This window comes from Pelobates fuscus, chromosome 4, assembly GCF_036172605.1.
Source record: "Pelobates fuscus isolate aPelFus1 chromosome 4, aPelFus1.pri, whole genome shotgun sequence".
NCBI lineage: Eukaryota > Metazoa > Chordata > Amphibia > Anura > Pelobatidae > Pelobates > Pelobates fuscus.
Window position 1 is genome coordinate 376,049,337 of NC_086320.1, and position 23,187 is coordinate 376,072,523.

General features: G+C 39.3%; 1 protein-coding gene across 1 annotated transcript; it reads left to right on the forward strand.

Annotated features, from left to right (window-relative positions):
• The first annotated feature begins 4,146 nt into the window (after positions 1 to 4,146).
• On the forward strand, positions 4,147 to 21,205 carry LOC134608171 (meiosis-specific coiled-coil domain-containing protein MEIOC-like). The gene is made up of 7 exons (XM_063450830.1): positions 4,147 to 4,184; positions 6,725 to 6,885; positions 8,648 to 8,749; positions 10,986 to 12,636; positions 14,457 to 14,591; positions 15,197 to 15,377; positions 19,994 to 21,205. The coding sequence occupies exons 2-7, from the start codon at positions 6,734 to 6,736 to the stop codon at positions 20,218 to 20,220; spliced, it is 2,448 nt and encodes an 815-aa protein (XP_063306900.1). The 5' UTR covers positions 4,147 to 4,184; positions 6,725 to 6,733; the 3' UTR covers positions 20,221 to 21,205.
• The last annotated feature ends 1,982 nt before the right edge of the window (positions 21,206 to 23,187 follow it).

Here is a 23,187-nt window from a genome sequence, read left to right on the forward strand (position 1 = left end):
ACAGTGTGAGTGTACTCAGTGTATTAGTTATACAGTGTGAGTGTACTCAGTGTCAGCATTAGTTATACAGTGTGAGTGTACTCAGTGTCAGCATTAGTTATACAGTGTGAGTGTACTCAGTGTCAGCATTAGTTATACAGTGTGAGCGTACTCAGTGTCAGCATTAGTTATACAGTGTGAGCGTACTCAGTGTCAGCATTAGTTATACAGTGTGAGCGTACTCAGTGTCAGCATTAGTTATACAGTGTGAGCGTACTCAGTGTCAGCATTAGTTATACAGTGTGAGTGTACTCAGTGTCCGCATTAGTTATACAGTGTGAGTGTACTCAGTGTCAGCATTAGTTATACAGTGTGAGTGTACTCAGTGTCAGTATTAGTTATACAGTGTGAGTGTACTTTGTGTGAGTGTCAGTTATACAGTGTGAGTGTACTCAGTGAGTTTCAGTTATACAGTGTGAGTGTACTCAGTGAGTGTCAGTTATGCAGTCTGAGTGTCAGTTATACAGTGTGTTCTCAGTGTGAGTATTAGTTATACAGTGTGAGTGTACTCAGTGTCAGCATTAGTTATACAGTGTGAGTTTATCAGTGTGAGTGTCAGTTATACAGTCTGAGTGTACTCAGTGAGAGTATCCGTTATACAGTGTGAGTGTACTGATACTCTAGTAATATATTGTGAGTGAGTGTGCACTCTGAGTCTCAGGTATACAGAGTGAGAATTTGTTATTCAGTATATAGTGTGTGTATCAGATATTTAGTATACGGTGTGAGTGTATCGAATATTTAGTATACGGTGTGAGTGTATCTGATATCCAGTATACGGTGTGTGAGTGTATCGGATATTTAGTATACGGCGTGTGAGTGTATCGGATATTTAGTATACGGCGTGTGAGTGTATCGGATATTTAGTATACGGCGTGTGAGTGTATCGGATATTTAGTATACGGTGTGTGAGTGTATCGAATATTTAGTATACGGTGTGAGTGTATCGGATATCCAGTATACGGCGTATGTGTGTATCAGATATTTAGTATACGATGTGAGTGTATCGGATATTTAGTATGCGGTGTGTGAGTGTATTGGATATTTAGTATACAGTGTGTGAATGTATCGGATATTTAGTATACGGCGTGTGAGTGTATCGGATATTTAGTATACGGCGTGTGAGTGTATCGGATATTTAGTATACGGTGTGTGAGTGTATCGGATATTTAGTATACGGTGTGTGAGTGTATCGGATATTTAGTATACGTGTGAGTGTATCGGATATCCAGTATACGGCGTGTGAGTGTATCGGATATTTAGTATACGGCGTGTGAGTGTATTGGATATTTAGTATACGGCGTGTGAGTGTATCGGATATTTAGTATACGGTGTGTGAGTGTATCGGATATTTAGTATACGGTGTGTGAGTGTATCGGATATTTAGTATACGGTGTGTGAGTGTATCGGATATTTAGTATACGGTGTGTGAGTGTATCGGATATTTAGTATACGGTGTGTGAGTGTATCGGATATTTAGTATACGGTGTGTGAGTGTATCGGATATTTAGTATACGGTGTGTGAGTGTATCGGATATTTAGTATACGGTGTGTGAGTGTATCGGATATTTAGTATACGGTGTGTGAGTGTATCGGATATTTAGTATACGGTGTGTGAGTGTATCGGATATTTAGTATACGGCGTGTGTGAATGTATCGGATATTTAGTATACGGTGTGAGTGTATCGGATATCCAGTATACGGCGTATGTGTGTATCAGATATTTAGTATACGATGTGAGTGTATCGGATATTTAGTATACGTGTGAGTGTATCGGATATTTAGTATGCGGTGTGTGAGTGTATTGGATATTTAGTATACAGTGTGTGAATGTATCGGATATTTAGTATACGGTGTGTGAGTGTATCGAATATTTAGTATACGGTGTGAGTGTATCGGATATCCAGTATACGGTGTGTGAGTGTATCGGATATTTAGTATACGGTGTGAGTGTATCGGATATTTAGTATACGGTGTGAGTGTATCGGATATTTAGTATACGGTGTGTGAGTGTATCGGATATTTAGTATACGGTGTGTGAGTGTATCGGATATTTAGTATACGGTGTGTGAATGTATCGGATATTTAGTATACGGTGTGTGAGTGTATCGAATATTTAGTATACGGTGTGTGAGTGTATCTGATATCCAGTATACGGCGTGTGAGTGTATCGGATATTTAGTATACGGTGTGAGTGTATCGGATATTTAGTATACGTGTGAGTGTATCGGATATTTAGTATACGTGTGAGTGTATCGGATATTTAGTATACGGTGTGTGAGTGTATCGGATATTTAGTATATGGTGTGTGAGTGTATCGGATATTTAGTATATGGTGTGTGAGTGTATCGGATATTTAGTATACGGTGTGAGTGTATCGGATATTTAGTATATGGTGTGTGAGTGTAGCGGATATTTAGTATACCGTGTGTGAGTGTATTGGATATTTAGTATACGGTGTGTGAGTGTATCGGATATTTAGTATACCGTGTGTGAGTGTATCGGATATTTAGTATACCGTGTGTGAGTGTATCGGATATTTAGTATACGGTGTGTGAGTGTATCGGATATTTAGTATACCGTGTGTGAGTGTATCGGATATTTAGTATACGGTGTGTGAGTGTATCGGATATTTAGTATACGGTGTGTGAGTGTATCGGATATTTAGTATACGGTGTGTGAGTGTATCGGATATTTAGTATGCGGTGTGTGAGTGTATCGGATATTTAGTATACCGTGTGTGAGTGTATCGGATATTTAGTATATGGTGTTGGTGAGTGATTCAGTTGATGGTGAATAAAGTGAACGTCAGAGGAGTTTTATCTGTCATATTGTAAATAACTGAGTCACATAAAAGTGACCACGTTCACTATAACCACGTCAATATTTAGTGAATAGACGCCAATAGTACTTTGGTTTATGCATTATTTTTAATGATCGGCATTGCTGTACGTAATTCTGACTGTACAGAGATGTAAGGAAAACTTTTAATACTGGCATCGCGATAGGCCACTTGTCCCCCTGTTACCTTATTCCTGCACTGTACAAATTGCCGTTTTTATTTTGCAATGTTTACATTGTAGTACTAAACACACCTCGATGTCTTCCTGACATCCACTAGAAGGCGCTTCCACTGCTATAACAGAGTCAGACTCTGTTATGTGACGTTTGACGTATGCCAAGTATGCCAAATGTCTTTTAATGCTGATCATTTGATTGGACAAGAAGACAAAGTAGATACTGACGTCAAATGAGAGTCTTGGCACTGGATAAAAGTAATTTTTTTGCTTATTTGGGTGGGAGGCTGAATCTATATCTGGATTAGAATCCCATATTATTAGGAAAGCATGTTTGTATTCCTAATTCTATAGTGTTCCTTTAAAAGGAGACTCAAAACACCATAAGCGCTGCTGCTGTTATATTGCCTGGAGTACCTTGGGGACTTACCTGCTAAAGTTAAACTGTTTGGGAACAGGGTTTTTCGATGTGATCCACGCTCAGAGCGTCACCCATATCTTTACAAGAAACCGCACAGGTTGCATGAAAAATGATATGTCAAGCGAGCAGATTTAACCCCTTAAGGACCAAACTTCTGGAATAAAAGGGAATCATGACATGTCACACATGTCATGTGTCCTTAAGGGGTTAAGCAAGTATCTCCGAAAAGAGGATTCTTTGCAAGCTAAAAAAAAAAAAAAATAACTGTAGAGGGCTCAACCATAGCCTGATTATTATTATTATTATTATTATTGCTGGTATTTCAGAGCATTGTATAAATGGGTAAAATAGACGGTACAGTATAGACAAACCAATAGAAAAGTAATATAGGGCCCTGTCCATGAGCTGAGAGCTAGCATTTACCTTGTGTACCTTACGTCTCTTTAACTGCCAGGAATGTTTTTAATGCATTGGGCATAGCTCTGTCTCTGAAAGGGTTAACCTGTTATTTTTTCATTCAGTTATTTTGTGAGTTAACCAACACTATGAAGATTTATTGCAGTGAATGCTGCCACCCAGGGGTGGCCATGGGAACAGCTGCAGTCCTTGCATTATTTACACTATTAACTCAACGCGAGACTGGAGGCTGGAGCTCACATCCTGCTCACAGTGACATCAGAGCCTAGCTGGAGAGAAGCTGCAGGAATGTAAGCCTTTCACACCATCTGCCACTTGCACGTCACGGACGGGGTTTACTTTTTAGGATCTGATTTTCAGATTGAGGGTTGGTGTTGTTTTGTTGTAGGACTTTCTGATTTATAGCCGCTTTGCACGCTCTTGTAGCAGATTGTCTGCTCATACAGGCCCTCTAATATGATGCATATGCATTGCTGGTCTCTGGGAGCTTGTTTTGCTGCGTGGCAAGTCATGCGTTTAAGTTCTGGGGGCTGAACCCCCCTCTAGTCCCCTTTCATTAAGCTTAATGCTTGTCTGCTTGACATCCGTCATGCTGGTGGTGACTGTTTGCAAGGCTCTCCCAGTTTGAAGTGGGTGGAGATCCATGCAGACTCTTCATATGGCCGTAATCGCATAGCAACGGTTTCTGTATGCCATGCAGTGTACAGGTGTCCCCTGGCAGCATGCTCAACAAGTTTTGTGTTTGTTGCTCAATGGCAACTATGTCTCAAAGAGTTTACTCTTATCTCAGGGCAGGCTGATCGCAAACTAGTGTTATGTCCTGGCAAAGGTAGGTACAAGTCTGTTTGTTTTTTTCCTGTTTTTTTTTTCTTTGGAATCAAAATAGCTGTATATATTCTTAAGGGAGGTCAGTGTGGAACAATATTTGTACCCCGTTCCTATCTCATCGCTATAAAATCTTCTTTTTTAAATTTTTAAATTAATTTATTTGACACTATCATTGGAATTGTTTTTAATTATTTATTGATTAATCAGTTTTACTTGTATTTACATTTTTGTTCAGTTGATTTCTAATCAATCCCTATTTTATTAATATTAATTTTCAGGAAATCGCCTTGTCTGTTTTTCCAGCTATTAAGTTGGAGTTGGATATTGGTTTGAATTGTACATTGCAATGTGGCTGAGTGCCATATCTGTAAAGTGGACATTGAGTCTGTAAGGAGAGCAGATTTCATAGATGCATTAACTGCTAGAGCTGGCGAGGCAGATTCTCAATCAAAATACCTGTGTAATGGACAGGACAGGTTAAAGCTTTTCCTTTGAAGGACAATACTCCACACCATCATATGTGCAATGTGATGTGTTGTGTGGGTTTTTAACTTTTTACCCGACGTCTGTCAGACACCGCTTTCTGACTGTCTGCAGGCAGAAGTGAGAGCCAGAAGCTTCTAGCATTAGCAGATCACTCTCAGCTAAGGCCTGCACTGTTGGGATTAGTTCAGAGCTGAGAGTTTTTTTGGCTGCAGAGGAGGCAGGGAGAGGCTCCTGACAGACCCCAGGTAAGTAGTCAAATCATTACCAAATAGTTTGTATACTGACAAGGTATTCCTGCCAACATGTCCACTGCCGTGCAGTGTGGTAGTTATGGTGCTTGGAGTGTTCTTTAAAGGCACACCAAAAACATCACTACTTTACTAAGCCTCTCCCTGTCAATATCACTATAATCAGTTAGCATTATCTACTTTCTACAAGTTTAGATGGGTTAATTGGCTGAGCATGTTGGCGAGGGGCCAGGCCATGAGCATCCAAGCGATGGCAACATAACTGCTAAATCTCGCTTAGTTATTATTCTGATTACAGGGTTATTCTGCATTAATGTTTCCACTCAGCCATAGCCACAAGTTGGGTATTTTATTTTCTCCTGTTTACCATTTGAGTTTAATTTGTGAAAAATTAGTTTAGTGCGTTTACCCGGCTAGAGTTGATTTTTAATAGATGAGCTGTGAGTTACGGAGCTTTGACAACAAAGTTGCAAGATTTAGGCTAAAATAGCGAGATAAATATGTTTGATACAAATGAAGACTCTGGTTTTCTTAAAGGGATACTATAGTTGCTGTATTCCCAGTCTATACCCAGGACATACTTGAAATGAGAGAAATCTCTGTGTATCTTTCCTGGTAAAATATTTTATAAATAATATTCCTGGAACTATGGCTCCCCCTTCCCTCACGCACCTCCTGCCCGGGTAAATAAAGGATTACAAACGCTTTATTTACTTACATTATCCCAGCGTTTGTGTCCCCTGGTGTTGGGCCGACGCTCCGTCCCCTTACGGCGTCCTGTGATGAAACAACACTAATGCGCATATGCGGCACATACTGTGACCTTTCCTATGATATTAGACCTCCCCATAGGAAAGCACTGAATCAATACTTTCCTGTGGGGAAAAATCTGGCGCTGGATGTCCTCATGCAGAGCGTGAGGACGTCCTGCGTCCGATAATGGACTTAAGGTCAGTTTCAATTCAGGGAGCCCTATACTGGCTGTCTGGTAGACAGCCACTCTGGGCAAAGTTAGTGCTGCAATGTAAACATTGCAGTTTCTCTGGAATTGCAATGTTTAACATTGCAGCACTAAGTGCAAACTGGACACTGCACCCAAATGAGCTGAAGTGGTCTGGGTGCTTACCGTGTCCCTTTACATAATCCCCTGGTGCCTCATCTGTTGTACATGCAGGTATAATAATGTGTGACTTAGGCTAGGTTTGTCTTTAATCGGGACCTTTTAACAAAAGCTCTTATTTAGTTACTATTTTCACATTTCGGTCTAGGTGGACTGCATGATTCAGAATATGGACAATTCTTTCCTCTCCCAGTTTGTAAATGGGATGACCGGTTCCGAGGCGCTATCCCAGTCGAAGCTATACAGCAGCTGGTCTGTCTGTGGAGATGAGCCTGTTACATCATCCGTGCCTGAATTCAGGGAGAAAAGGTAAGCACAATGTTCATTTTGTCTTCATATCCTGTTCTTAGTTATTGTATGCTCAGTCCATCTTTCCAATATTTTCCATGCCATCAACCTTACTCAGCAGTGTTATAAAAGGCAACTGCTTGGGAGTATTAGAAACATTTGTATTTGTGGCTCCCATTAGAAAAACGTTAATAGAACTTTGGTATTTGGATCCCTGCAGAATGCAACATGCCTAATACAAACCAGTGTTCCTGTTCAGATGGTTGTGGGCAACCTGGAACTTGTTTTCATTTCCAGTGGATGTGCTCTATGTGACGACAATTGTTTTGGGCTGAAAACACAGGGTTCCAGATTTAGTGTTTTAAATTGTGTGTGTTATGGTGGCCTCACTAAAAATGAGGATTATGAGGGTAGGCTTTGGAAAGGGACCATGATGGATTTTTGTGGGACTCCCTTTCTAAGTGTCACAGTCCCCTCTTATGTCACCCTGTGGTTATTGGGGCCACAGGGTGTCTGGAAAACCCAGGCAGGCCTCCCCAGACTAGATTTGAACAGAGTAATTGGCTGTGAGGGCTCCATACGCCCAACCGGGAGAAACCTGGAAAACCTGCTGAGTGGATAGGAACTTTTAAATAGCCCGCTGAAACTTTAATCTGAGGTAGCTCATACCCCATGTGATGGATCACAATACTATTTCGCCAGTTAGGGTGCTTGTAGATGAGCTATCCAGGGATACCACACGTGGGGTTTTGTGATGTTTAAATGTGTGTTTGGGGATATTCTGTTAAGGCACCTTGTCTGGAGGTTAATTAGATCAGCATTAGTTGATCTAGTTATCTCACACACACAGAGGCGTCTGGGTGGGATCTCCATTGTTCCAGTTAATGACCCCCTGCCAGGGGTCAAGGCTGATGCTTGGGTGACCTGTTATAATCACTGAAGGTATCCTGCTGAAATAGGAGGGATATTAACGGAGATACGGAGGCTGAGTACCTAGTTTCGTTACATCCTCTAATCCAAGAAATTTGGCATAACGTGTTTTGAATTAAAGGTTACACCAAGCACCGTGATGACTTCGGTGAAATGGTCATGGTGCCTGGAGTCTATACGTGCAGCATTTTGCTTTAAAAACTATTTTGGTAAGCTTGTCATAGCAACCCGATTACTTAGAAAGCTCTTTAAAGCTATTGCTGGATATCTCGTGCTTTAAGCACTAACATTGCATTCTGCAATAAATATGTCCTGACTGTTCCCATGTTTCTGTGTGGCAGAGCGCATCCACAATCCTTTGCCAGCCATTGTGGGACTATTGCTGCCACACTGGTGAGGATAGAGGGGTCTTATCACAGTTGGCTAGACCTTGCATTACAAGAGGCATTTTAGGCTGTGATACATAAGGTTATTTATTAAACTCTGGATTTTAATATATAAAATTAAAATGGCAAGCTAAAATAGCTCAGATGGAAAAATGTTGCCTTTTGGATTAGATTGTCTTGAGTTTTGTGAATAACCTTGACAATATATGTCTTTAGTCACAAATAAAGAGTTAAACAATGTTGATCTCTTTAGTTTTTTTTTCTCACTTTTTTTTAGTTTTGATGTTGGTTTGGTGTGTTTTTATTATTCCGTAATGTCACATTAAGGTTTGTTTTTAATTTGTTTTGAAGTTCATCTATGTTTATATTCTTGCATAACTGTAATTTGTATATTGTTCTACTTTGCTGCTTCTAATGACTAGCTAGTTATGCAGGTACTATAACAATCTTGTTATGTTTGGTTTTAGTTCCCAGTTTACATTCACAGACTCTGGGAATCGGTTAGACATGTTTGGATTGGTCTCTAGTAACACTGAGGAGTCTAACAAAGTGGAACCAGTGACTGACTGGTAAGTTTAAATATCTTCACTTGTTACAGCTGTAGGGGATTCACTGCAAAAAGCCAGATTTTGGTAAATACACACAATCAGAACAATAGAAAATTTAATAGCTTTAAAAAAAAAAAAAAGGACTTAAAGGACAACTGTCACCTCAAAAATATTTTTAATATAATAATCCTTTCATTATGTTTTGAAAGAAAATAGATTGTTTATGAGGTATACCGTATATACTCTAGTATAAGCCGAGTTTTTCAGCACATTTTTTGTGCTGAAAAACCCCAACTCTGCTTATACTCGAGTCAATGTCTGTATTATGGCAATTTACATTGCCATAATACAGACTGGGGGCTGGCAGCGAGCGCTTACCTCTCCTGCAGCTCCTGTCAGCTCCCTCCTCCTCCGCGCCGGTCCGTTCAGCACCTCTGTCAGCTCCCAGTGTAAGCCTTGCGAGAGCCGCGGGGTCATAGTGCGGCTCTCGCGATACTTACACTGTGAGCTGACAGGGGAGCTGCACGGACCGGCGCGGAGGAGAAGGGAGCTGCAGGAGAGGTAAGTAAACTCTCTGCCAGCCCCCCTCCTACACAGTGCCCATCCACTGGACCACCAGGGAGTGAGAGCCCCCCTCTCAACAGGACGAAAAAAATAAATACATAATAATAAAATATTAAAAATAATAATAATTAAAAAAAATAACAATATAACAAAAAAATTAAAATAATAATTAATGAAATAAATAATATAACAAAAAAATGATTAAAATAATAATTAAAAAATAACAATAATCAAAATGCCCACCCCCCACCAACACATGCATCACACACACTGCATTCATACGCGCGCACTGCATTCATACGCACACACTGCATTCATTATATACACACACTGTAAATATTCAATTAATATAATTTTTTTAGGATCTAATTTTATTTAGAAATTTACCAGTAGCTGCTGCATTTCCCACCCTAGTCTTTTACTCGAGTCAATAAGTTTTCCCAGTTTTTGGGGGTAAAATTAGGGGCCTCAGCTTATATTCGGGTCGGCTTATACTCGAGTATATACGGTATGTAAAAAATGAGGTAAAGTCAGCCCTACATTTAGTATATGACCGGATCCTTCAGCCATATACATGCACTGCGACCGTCTCTGTGTTCTTCCCGGCTTCACTCTGCACAGAATTAGACCAAAGAATATTATGTAATTTACTAAAGATAGGGATGAGTTTTTTCTTTTACTCATTGAAAACATCTATACTTTCGATATATGAGGAAAGCATTATTATATTGAAATATTTTTGGGCTATACTTCTAGGACTCCGTCTGCATTTACACACACTTTTTGTGATTTAGGTGTAGGCTGATTTTACTCTGTGTGGGTGCTAGCAACCACGAGTGTAATAGAGTTGTTTTTGTTTATTATATTACTTTGAGCCACTTGTTTTTTTGAGCCTTTTACAAATAGTCCCATATCAGGACCTCCATTTGCTATATTGCGATTTGTTTTTTATTTTGCATCCCATGGTAATTTACTTCACCTGCGTATATTTGTTTCCGATACCTCCCTATATGTTTCACACTTTGGCAATAACCTATTTGGCACTGTAGAGCTCTGTCCTCGTTTTGACCTACCATGTTAGGCTTCATATGTTTAAAGCTGCTACCTTTTGTATTTATTTTTATTTACGTCAAGATGCGGTATAATGACTTTGTGTACGATTACATGTGAAATACCAGCATTCAACAACATTTTGTTATATAAGCTTTCACATGTTGTTTGTACATGAAATGTCCTATTGCTACCACATATAATTGTATTACAATATTTCTGCCATATTTACAATATTTGTCAATATCAATACGTCAATAAAGAAAAATGACCGAAAACAATAACATTTTTGACTGGTGACAGTAGTCTTTTAAGTCTTTCAAATTCTGCCTTTCACATATCCTTATTGCTGTGTTGGACCCAAATGCGTAAGGGACAGAATTTCTGCATAAAGCGGTAATATTTCCAGTTGAATCCAAGATGGCTGTTCTCTGTGATTTGCGTCAAATGTGCCAATACAAATTTAATTTTTGGGGGAGGGGTAGTGGTCAATATTTAATAGGTTGTATTTCTTTCCTATACAGATTGATTACTTTGTGTAAAAAAAAAAAAAAAAAAAGGAAATAAAGTATTCACATTAATATGCCAATCTGAAGAAGAAGAAAATAAAAAACTGTGTGTATACATTTTTTTTTCCTTTTAGGGACTCTTTATCAAAACTTTTTCCCCCATTATGGGCTCCAAATACTGATGAACAGAGAGAATTGTCTGATTACGTTCCTCATACCCTCCCAGACTCCGACACCCGATCTTACAGGGAAGAAATAAGAACGTTGCCAGACATGGGGAGCCTGCAGAGAGGTTTTGAAGATCTAGGTCTCTTGGAGTCTTTTGTATCTCATCCTGAGCCCCAGCTAGATGAGCTCTCTAATGATGTTTACATTGAAAACCCTGCTTTGAAACTGAACTCAACCTTTCAGCAAACTCCACAGCCTCCCCAGTACACTGGAGACTACATTAAATTTAACTGTACGGATTATGCAATGAATGGCGCCAGTGTCGACACCAATGCCCAGAAGAGGCCACATGAATACTCTGGTTTCCCTAAGCAAGTGTGGAAAGGTGAAAATGGAAGTTTTAAATTTGGGAAATCCAGTCCAACAAATCCACTTATTTATTCCTCTGATTCGAGAGATGCATGGAGTAAAGAAAATTATCTTAAAACATGCAACATGGAACCACCGAGTATGAAACCTACAATTCCTCAGTATAATCAACAGTTTCATAAAGAGAGAAGATTTCTGCCATTTGCGCAAAGAAAACTATACAATACAGGGTCTGAAAACCAATACACTAACTACCCAAACATTCCATTTGACTCGCGTGAAAACCAAGTTTGCCAAGGTCCCAACGAGTCCTTTATGAAGTCTTCTGACTTTAGTTCATCTACAAATGCCATCTATCACAATGAAAATCTTCAGCCCTCCTGCTTTGGGAACCGGTGTCTAGACTTTGAGGCTGTAGGTACTCAGAAACAAGCAATCAGTCCGCTTCCATCACCCGTTAGTTCATTGTCAGATGGATCTCCAACACATAACTCCCTGTCCCAACAGCCTTATTACTCCTATGCTGCGTCTTCGTCAAGTTCACGGAGTGATGGACACACACACAGAAACAATGCTACCAACAAAATTACCTTTTCAGGGCTAATTGATGAAAATCAGAGAGGTGTTAAATCATTTGGACAATCTTCTCCTACTAAAGAGGTCAATTATGGAAAAATGAGCTTTGGTTTCCAAGCCCCCAAGTCTCCTACGCCACAAAACTCTGATAGATATCACCGATTACCCAAAAAGAACAACCCACAGAATAATTCAAACACAGACAGGCGATGCAAAAGAAACTGGAGTTCTCAACAAGGAAATGCCCGTTCTAATCCACAACAGTTTAACATGTTCCAGAAGAAGCAGGACGCAAACATTGGCAATGTTTCCGACTTCATCAATGCTTCTTTCCTCCCATCTTTCTCCTTAATGTCCAATCTAAAGCAAAACCAAAATTTTCCTTCCTTCAACGCTCAACCATTTGCTCCATCAGCCAACATGCCTTTTCCTCCTCCACCATTTCCATTTTCTGATCTCATTGACCTTCTTCATTATGAAGACTTGAATCCCCTTAATCCCTTCATAAACGAGTTATTGTCTGGTGAAATTCCTCCGCCATATGTTGCGTTTCCTGCTCCATTCAATAGATATCGTCCACCAAGAAATCGCAGTGGACCTGCCAGTGAGCTACATAGTCAACTAGAAGAATGCTGTGAGCAATTAAGAGTCCTTGAAAAGGATAGGAAAAAGGTGAGATCATCTTTGTTTTTACGCTTGGACCCACAACCCAAAATATTTTTGTTTAGATTTAACCCCTTAAGGACTGAGCCAAATGTACATGTTTTGATCAAAATAAAACTTAAACAAACCTTGGAATTTGACTATATGTCTGTTCAACCGTAATTCACCTCTTTAATATTAAGTGCACCAACACTTATTATATATAATTGTATTCAGGAGAAATAGGGCTTTCATTTAACATGAAATATCTAGCTATGAAACATTTAATATGAATACAATATAAAAAGTTAGAATTTAAGAAATTGTTATTTTTTTAGTTCTGCATGACATTATAACTGTGAATGTCACAATACTGTTAGCTGTTACTGCAGTAAAGTACACATATTTGTATTCAGCGATGTCTCACGTGTAACACAGTACCCCCTATGTACAGGTTTTATGGTGTTTTGGGAAGTTACAGGGTCAAATATAGCATGTTAAATTTTTCATTTTTTTCACATTGAAATTCACCAGATTGTTTACGTTGCCTTTGAGACCGTATGGTAGCCTGAGAATGAGAATTACCCCCATGATGGCATACCATTTGCAATAGTAGACAACCCAAGGTATTGCAAATGGGGTTTGTCCAGTCTTTTTTATTAGCCACTTAGTCACAAACACTGGCCAAAGTTAGCGTTAATATTTGTTTGTGTGTGAAATGCAAAAAACTAATTTGAATGCCAATCTTGGCCAGTGTTTGTGACTAAGTGGCTACTAAAAAAGACTGGACATACCCCATTTGCAATACCTTGGATTGTCTACTATTGCAAATGGTATGCCATCATGGGGGTAATTCTCATTCCTAGGCTACCATACGGTCTCAAAGGCAACGTAACCAATCTGGTGAATTTCATTGTGAAAAAACTGAAACACAAGCCTTATATTTGACTCTGTAACTTTTGGAAACACCATAAAACCTGTACATGAGGGGTACTGTTATACTCAGGAGACTTTGCTGAACACAAATATTAGTGTTTAAAAACCGTAAAACGTATCACAAAAGTTATATCGTCAGTGTAAGTGCCGTTTGTGTGTGAAAAATGCAAAAAACGTCCCTTTCGCTGATGATATCATCGTTTGTAATACATTTTATTGTTTTAAAACACTAATATTTGTGTTCAGCGAAGTCTCCTGAGTAAAACAGTACCATTTACAGGTTTTATGGTGTCTTGGAAAGTTACAGGGTTAAATATAGTGCTAACAAATTAAATTCTCTATAATATACATGTGTTTGTTTACATATATGTATATATATTTTTAGAATTGTGTGTGTGTGTGTGTGTGTATATATATATATATATATATTAATAATATACTTAGTAAAAAAAAAAAGCTTTTAATAACTTGTTGGGAGGATAAGGATTTGGTTAATACCTAAACGTGTGTTCTTACTGAAAGGTTTTAGTTTTGGGTCCAACATTTTTTTTTTTTTTTTTCGGCGTCCTGCACCTTTTTAAAGATTTGATAAAATGCTAGTTTGTCCTCTTACTTCCTACTTTTAATAGATGTAGACATTCCTCTTTTGCTTCTAAATAAACTATTGGCAAGTACTGCTATGGAGAAACTGATTTTGGAATGAAATATATTTGATTTCAAGAAGAAAAAAAACACCTGAGCTTGACAAGAGAGAAACATTTTGATTAGGTTTTATAATTTGTCAGTTTGTTGGTGCTCGTATAACCGAACTCTTTTACTTCCTGAATTAAAATATATTTATATATATATTTATTTTTTTTATTTTTTTTGGTTATTGGCTAACATTGATCAATTTACTTTTTGTCGGTATTTAGACTGAAGCAGATCTTGCTAGACACTTTCCTGGTAACAGAGTATCCAGCTCCTACAGCTCCTCAGTCCCAAGGCTTCCTACAAATCCATCAAGGGTTGACCGATTAATTGTGGATGAATTACGGGAGCAGGCAAGGGTAAGTTCTGTTCTGTTTTAATACATAGATATAGATATGTTGCAAATCTTGCCTCCTGTGTTTTTAAAACGATTTGACCATTTGTAGTGGTTACTTAACTTTCTTAGCTCGGCTGACCTTGCCTCATAAGCAATGCTTTATGGGCACTGCAAAGGTTTCTGCTTTACACTGGGGACTCCAGAACTACAGTTTCCAGTAATCTAAGCCATGACCTCATACACAGCAAAAAGGGAAATACTGCCGGTTTGGAGGGAAGGATAAAAACAGTAACTTACAGAGCAAAATGAATTGGTTTTAAAACACAGAATACGATGCATCCAGCATACCTGGTACCAAACCTACACACTGCACTTAATACCTGGAATATGTAGATCATTGTCTTATGCTTAAATATGGGTCACAATTATTTCAGAATTTTTCATCTGTTTGGTCTGCCTCACAGGCTTTGTTTTCATTGTTCTTCTTTGCCCTTTTTCTTTTTTCTTTCAAGCATTCCTTTTTGTGCAAATTCTATTGTATGCTATACTGGCTAGTTGTTGTAGTAAGGTTATATATGTTGTATGCAAATCCTGTAGGCTGTCTTGCTAATAGTCTTTCATTTTCAGGCTGTGTCGCTGATTAAAATAATGGAAAGGATCTGTAGCTGTTCTCTTCACGTTAATATAACCCTGGCTCTGGAACACCATTTAGAAGCGATTCTCTTGACTCGGGCACGGCGCAAGGATGAGATTGTGAATGTTGCTAATCGCCAAAAACAAGGGTCGCCCAGATTTAATAACGAGAGAGGTGAGTATTAAAGGAACACATTTCAAACCCCTAATGCACTTGTTAAAAAACTTTACGTACCGTATATACTCGAGTATAAGCCGAGTTTTTCAGCACATTTTTTGTGCTGAAAAACCCCAACTCGGCTTATACTCGAGTCAATAGTCTGTATTATGGCAATTTTCATTGCCATAATACAGACTGGGGCTGTGGGGGCTGCAGAGATGTTACTTACCTCTCCTGCAGCTCCTGTCAGCTCTCTCCTCCTCCGCGCCGTCCGTTCAGCACCTCGGTCAGCTCCCAGTGTAAATCTCGCGAGAGCCGCAGCTCTCGCGAGACTTACAGTGTGAGCTGACAGAGGGAGCTGACCGGACGGCGCGGAGGAGGAGAGAGCTGACAGGAGCTGCAGGAGAGGTAAGTAACATCTCTGCAGCCCCCACAGCCCCCCCCCCCCCACTGAACTACCAACCCCACTGGACCACCAGGGAAGGAGCCCCCCTCCCTGGCCAGCTAGCAAGCAGGGAGGGGGGACGAAACAAAATTAAATTAATAATAAAATAATAATTAAAAAAATAAATAAATAACATTACAAATAATAAATAATAATAAAAATATGAAAATAATAAAAAAAAGAATAAGTAAATAAAAAAAATAATGAAAAAAAAATATTAAAATTATGTAAAAAATAATAATAAAATTGCCCCCCCCCCCCAAGGCTCTGCAACACACACATACACACACTGCATTCATACACGCTGCACTCATACACACACACGCTGCACTCATACACACACACTGCATTCATTATATACACACACTGGAAATAAATATTCAGTTAATATAATTTTTTTAGGATCTAATTTTATTTAGAAATTTACCAGTAGCTGCTGCATTTCCCACCCTAGTCTTATACTCGAGTCAATAAGTTTTCCCAGTTTTTTGGGGTAAAATTAGGGGCCTCGGCTTATATTCGGGTCGGCTTATACTCGAGTATATACGGTATCTTATTTTATTTATATAGTTACATTTTTTATAAATTAACCTGCTTGCTCTAAACCATCTGGCTTTCAAGTAGTCAACCAGTCCTGTTACTTCCTGGTTTGGTTAGCTTAGTTGCACTGAACTCAAGAGGCAGCAATTGCCCAGAGCACCTGCCTTGCAAAGACTTCTCATTGAGCTGCATTGGGGAGTCTGTGATTGGACAACCACAGAAAGTCTGGGCGGGCTTAGAAGGGGAGGGGTTTGGTGGAAAATGCTGCAAAGTAGAGATCTACAGCTTTTGCAAGCTGTTTTAGATATACCTCCAGTGAAACAGGGCATAATTAAATGCATGCAAGTTTTCATTTGGGTAGATCTACTAAACAGTGATTTCTATTTTGTATTTGGCCAGTGGAGTGTCCCTTTAACTCTTTCAGTGCAGAGTAAAGGATCCTGAATCAGAAAAAGACCTACCATCACAAAGCTCTTATAGTATATTAGTTGCTGAAAAGGGTAAGCTAGTAGTTCGGAAGAAGCACAGAATTGTACCTAGGGCATGCTAAATTGCTATTGAAAATATTTTATTATTTAAAACAAATATGGTGACAGCAAGTTGTCCTCCTAACGCCGTTAGGGCATACTATGCAGCCCCGCATTTAGTGTGCCTAAACGCTGTTAGGGTGGCATAGTACGCCCTAACAATTGTTAGCACCCCAGGCACAATTGACTTACCTGGACTTGCGATCCGCGGCAGTTCCGGTCCAGGGGGACTGCCTCACAAGCCAGGCAGTCCTGCTTCCTTTCCGGCCCTCCAGGGCCATGTGATCGTGCCGAAAGTCGCACATCACATGGCCGCAAAGCAGTCTATGAAACTGCCTGCAGGGGAACTCCAAGACTGGACCCTGTAACCTTGACATGTTTATAAATATTTTGATATGAAATGAAAGCCCTGTTTCTTCTGAACAAAATGATAAATAATATGTGTATGTGTCTTAATATGAAAGAGTTGTATTATGATTGACAGACATATAGTGCAAATTCTAGGTTTTGTTTACATTTTGTTTTGATCACAACTTGTACAACTGACTCTGTCCTTAAGGGGTTAATAAATGTTGCAGGGAGTTGGTTACATTATGTGAATACCACTGAAAGTACCGTTTGCAATCACCTTTCACTTGTTTTAAGAAAATTTCTGATGTAGAAGCTTTTATTCTGCTTGCTGTTTAGCTGATCATGTGACGAGTCTGCACACGTGTGTCTTTAAAGGGACACTATAGTCACCTGAACAACTTCAGCTTAATGAGGTTGTTCAGGTGAGTGCTACAGCTACCCGGAGCCTTTTTCTTGTAAGCACTGTATTTTCTGAGAAAATGCAGTGTTTACATTGGAAGCTTGGAACATCTCTTGTTGCAGTCAATCAGACGGCCACCAGAGGGACTTCCGAGTTCAGAGGCCCTAAAAAGGCCTCTCGTCCGATGCATTCTGGGTGAATACATCAGACGGGCTATCAGCACACAAAGCACTGTGAACGCGCTTTGTGTGCTGATAGCCTGTCAGCACTGCTGTGGGCGTGGCTTCAGTTGACAGCTGAAGCCCGAACCCACAGGGACGCTTACTGTCCACAATAGTGGTTGAAGGTGGGGGGGGGGAGACCTACTCTCCTCCCCCCCCCCCCCGGCCCCCACCCCTGTGCGGCGGGTGGGGGCCCTAAAACTATCAATGAGGGGGGGACCTACTGTCCCCCCCCCCGGCCCCCACCCCTGAGCGGCGGGTTGGGGGCCCTAAAACTATCAATGAGGGGGGGGACCTACTGTCGCCCCCACCCCTGAGCGGCGGGTGGGGGCCCTAAAATGATCGATATGGGGGGGGGGACCTACTGTCCCCGGCCCCCACCCCTGTGCGGCAGGTGGGGGCCCTAAAATTATCAATAAGGGGGGGACCTATTGTCCCCCCCGGCCCCCACCCCTGAGCCCTAAATACAAAAGGGGGGGAGACCCTAGTTAACCCTCCCCCCCCCAAAAAAAAAATTATCTCCCTACCTACCCCCCTCACCCTAAAAATAATTAGGGGGGGAACATTAACTAAAAACCTGTAAAAAAAAAAAAAAAATGAGATAAAAACCATTCGATGTTTTCTTTCTTCTAAAATCTTCTTTCTTCAGCCCCCAAAAAGGCCAAATAAAAATCCATAATAACCGACGCAATAAAAAAAAAAAAAAACGAGCGCAAAAAAACCAATCCATGTTCACCCATGGAGGGCTCCGCGCAGACTGAGCTCCGCAGGGCGGGGAAGGCTAATAAAGCCTTGCCCCGCCCTGCAATTAGGCTAAGAACACTCTGATTGGTGGGTTTAAGCCAATCAGAGTGCTCTTTGTCATTTTACAAGCGTGGGAAAGTTCTTTGGAATTTTCCCACGCTTGTAAAATGACACAGAGCACTGTGATTGGATGGATTTCAAGCCATCCAATCACAGTGCTCTGTGTCATTTTACAAGCGTGGGAAAGTTCTTTGGAATTTTCATTTAGAAACTTGTCTATTGTTTTACAGTGTTTGTTGTGAAATAAAAAAATGAGTTTGAAACTCTTCCTAAAACTACAACTAATATATGCCCCAAAAGAGATTAAACCCCCCCCCCAAAAAAAAACTTATACCAACAAACACAGAGCTTGAAAAAAATAACATGCTCTAACCATGTTTGACATTAGCGCTTTAGATTGTCTCAAATGGTGGTTCTTTATTGTCAGAGACCCAGATTGTGTGCATGTTGTTATCTTATGGACCCATTCTTCAGGTGATAAATTGTCCAAATGAACCATTCTTGATGTTCCTGTTACAAGCAATGGTCATCCACTAAAATGCTATGGAGACCCAATTTTAGGTCCCAACACCGTTGTTAAAGGGAACTTTAAACACCAAAACCACTTAATCTTAATGAAGTTGATTTGGTGTATATATCCTGCTCCTCCATTCACACTGCTGAATTCTCTGCCATTTAGACATCAAATCACTTTAAAGCTCCTATTGTCTATTTTGTAAACCATTTGTTAATGCAAAGTATAAGCTGCTTGCGAAAGTAAAGTTAAAGGAACACTATAGGGTCAGGAACACAAACCTGTATTCCTGACCTTGTAGTGTTAAAATCACAATCTAGTTCCCCTTGTACCCCTAATCTAGTTAAATATTACCTTTATTCCAGTCTGCTGGTTCTGGCTATGCCACTGACCGCCACATTAGCTGACGTAATCAGCCAATCACAATGCTTTCCTATGCCACCCTAGCCAATCCGCATCTAATCAATGCATTTCAGAGGAAAGGTCCGTGTCTCCATAATGAGGGTGGAGACGCTATGCAGCACTGCCCCACGAAGCAGCTCTAGTAACCATCTGAGGAGTGGTCAGTGGAGGTGTCCCTAGGCTGTAATGTAAACACTGCATTATCTCTGAAAAGACAGTGTTTAAAAAAAGCCTGAAGGTAATGATTCTACTCACCAGAACAAATTCAATAAGCTGTAGCTGTTCTGGTGACTATAGTGTCCCTTTAAGTGAGACATTTTTTTTTTTAATTATGCACAATTGTGTTTGATTTCAGTTTTTTAATAATACAGCTAACTACAGTTGTGTTCGTGTTTATGTTATGTATTTGTTTTTATTTTTATTTTAGATGTCCTAGCTTTGGCAGCTGCAATAAAGGAAATGGTAGCTTCTACTCGCAAGGCAAGAACTGCATTATGGTGTGCTCTGCAAATGACCTTGGCGAAATCTCCCTCTGGCTCTGCAGTAGCACCAGAAGACCTGGAGAGAGTGCTGCAGGAGCTGTGTCCCAGACAGTCCTCCAGTGGTATTGATGTTGAAGATGGCAAAAAAGGGTGTGAGGAAAAGCATTTATAGACCTTTAAGTAGTAGGCAGTTTGGGTGACATTACCCGCTAATCATAGAAGGGGTTCAGAATGTAATTCATTGCCATGGTTACAGGAAGATGGCTGCAGAACCCTTCAATGTTACTTTGGGGGAAAATGGCTGAACTGCAACTTCGTAGTAAATATTTATAATATTTTGTATCTGCATCAACTACAGCATTTCTATTTTTTATTAATTTAGAGAGTGCGTTACATTTAGTAGAGAATGTTTTCCTGCTTTATAACTTGTACTAAAAAGTGTTAATTCTATAGAATGTAACCACACTGCTCCATCTCTACCATTTAGATATTGTTGCTTTAACATATTTTCAAAACTTGTTTTTTTGTGCCAAAGATGGTGAATAGTGAACATGACCATAGATGACGAAACATTGAATATGTGTAAAATCACTACTTATCTATTTACTTCTTCTTTTTTTATAAATATATATATTCAATTTAGGTTGTGTTTTACCAACATTCCAATGTACTGAACTGCTGTGTTCCTAGTGGCCAGAACCAGTTTTGTACAATCCGTTATTCTCTGCTTTCCTCTCTGCTAACCCAAAAATTGATTATATTTTTGACGATGGAAAGGTTATTGATATAACTAGATACGAGAAACACCTAGTCAAGCCCACTCCATTTTTATTTTTGTTTTACTTCTAGATGGCAAAGTGTGGTTTTGTTTCCATTCTCATGTGAGGCCTGCGGTTCTACTATACTCTGTTTACTGTGTTTTCTCACTCACCATTTTGGCAGTCTTCTCTTGCACCGTGCTTTTTGCATTTTAAGTTTTGAACAGTTATCACAAATTCTTAAATCCCAGACATGATTCACGTGTGCTTGAATCCTGTACCTGTGATTTATACATGTTACTGCAAAGTTCATAATCTCACTCAGGAGTTTGGTGTTGGTAATAATTGGTTAAAATAATTATTATTTAATCTAGTTTGCACTTACAAACTTTTTTTTTTTTTTTTTTTTTACTTTTGAACCAAGTTTAATTTAAGCCAAAACGCTTTCTGTATTTATTTCTTTGTGCATTATTTTTTTCTTTTGTTCTAAATACTGTATTGTATTTTATTTTAGTCATAAGTGTTAATATTTACTCAGGAAACTGGTAAAAGTCAACAAATTGTATAGGTACAAAGTATAGATTTAGGCAGGCTGTGTGTTTGTATATATTTATACAGAATATTTCATAAACTTCATAAAACGTGGACCCGGTTACCAAAGGTTTGAATATTTTTTTTTTTTTTTCTCGTCCCACTGAGAAAGTGTTTTGTGTTTTTGTTTTGTTTTCTTATTTTTTTACAAAACCATTTTAATTCCCAGATTACCACAATTTATAAAGAATTGGGCTGCAATTTGCTCATTCAACACAGACCTTTTTCCTTTTTCCATATTCCCGTGGCTTAGACAATCATGTCTGGTGGTATTAATGCTTTTTTTTTTCCTTCATCAATGTGAAGATGGGATTTTTTTTTATTTCCATTGTGCAGTTTGTTGCATGTACCTTTTTTTTTTTACACTTTATAACCTTTGTTATTTTTAGTGAATTCAAGTATTTTTGCTGACTATAACAGTTTTTGCTGCTAGTGCCGTTTATTTAGAGAATTGATTTATATTTTTAAATACTAAACTGTTAACCCAGTGTGGTGTGTGTATATCTCTGTGTATTGTTAAATGTAAAATGTTATTGTAGTCATTAGTTACTAAATATTTCAGAAGTGGTTTACTCATTTTTGGTGTCTTTTGAGGGGGTGCTCACCTGTGACTGTATGAGCATCCTAGGATATAGAAAAGTATTTTTAATTTGAAGGTTTTTTGTTTTTTTTAAGAATTGGTCCATGCACGTGAGATCTGACATAAAGGTTTGATTCTAAGCAAGGTAAACGAAAACTTTTAAAGGAACTCTCTAGGCACCATAAGCACTACAGCGCACTGTAGAGACTGGTGCCAGGAGTGTCATGGGCCCCCAATGTCAGTTGACTTCCAATCTGTGGTTTGATGGTGTTGCTCTCTGCCGGAACCCCAAGCTGAGTGCGACCAACTGGCACTCTCAGCCACTGAGCTTGCCGTGCACTGTAGGCCATAGCTTGGGAAACCGAATGGAAGCTTGTAAGTAGCAGCATCTAGCAAATAGGAAGTGTTAATTGGCCCCCCGGTGGACTCAAGGTAAGTAGTCAAAGCGTTGCTAAACTTTTTGACTGCTTACAATGTGTGTGTTTTGGGCTTTGGTGCTCAGAAGAGAACAAGGCTCATATGGAACAGTATATTCAATTTTAAAATAAAAGATCCTGTGACGTGATGTGTTGGTTTTGGGTTTTGTTTTTCTTTTATATATTAATCACTAAAGAGTACGAAAAAGACTAGTGCAAAGCAGTGGACGCTGTCCTGTTAATGGATGCTTCGTAAGTTATCCAGTAATTATTGCTTTCAATGGATTTGAATTGTCAGACCTTCTGAAAAGACTGTAGGAAGTCACTGTTCATTATTCCGATGGAAACATCTAGTTTTGTCAGAGAAATTAGGGCTTTGTACATTTTGACTTTTTACTCTGCAGGATGAGAAAGAAAGGGCAGCTTTCTTAACAGAACACAATCCGGTGTCTTTCAGTGTTTGGTGTGCAGCTCATGTTTGGGTGGATGTGTTTTTGGTTCATTATGTTACATATTTGTTTAAAAGCTTATTTGAAAGGTGTTTTGAATCATATTTTTGAGTTTGACCTTCAGTTAACAGATTACACAGGTTTGTTTTAGTATGTATACATTCCTGATAATTTAGATCTTTCGTTTTTGTTTTCTTTCTGCTGTGAAATATGTTTCCTTATTGGATACTGTAGTATTGACCAGGTCCCTAACCAGTTCATAATGTACCTTAAAGTGTAGTTTCTTGTGTATAGAATATATTTACAGGATGGTTAAAGATATATATTTATATAGAATGCATACTC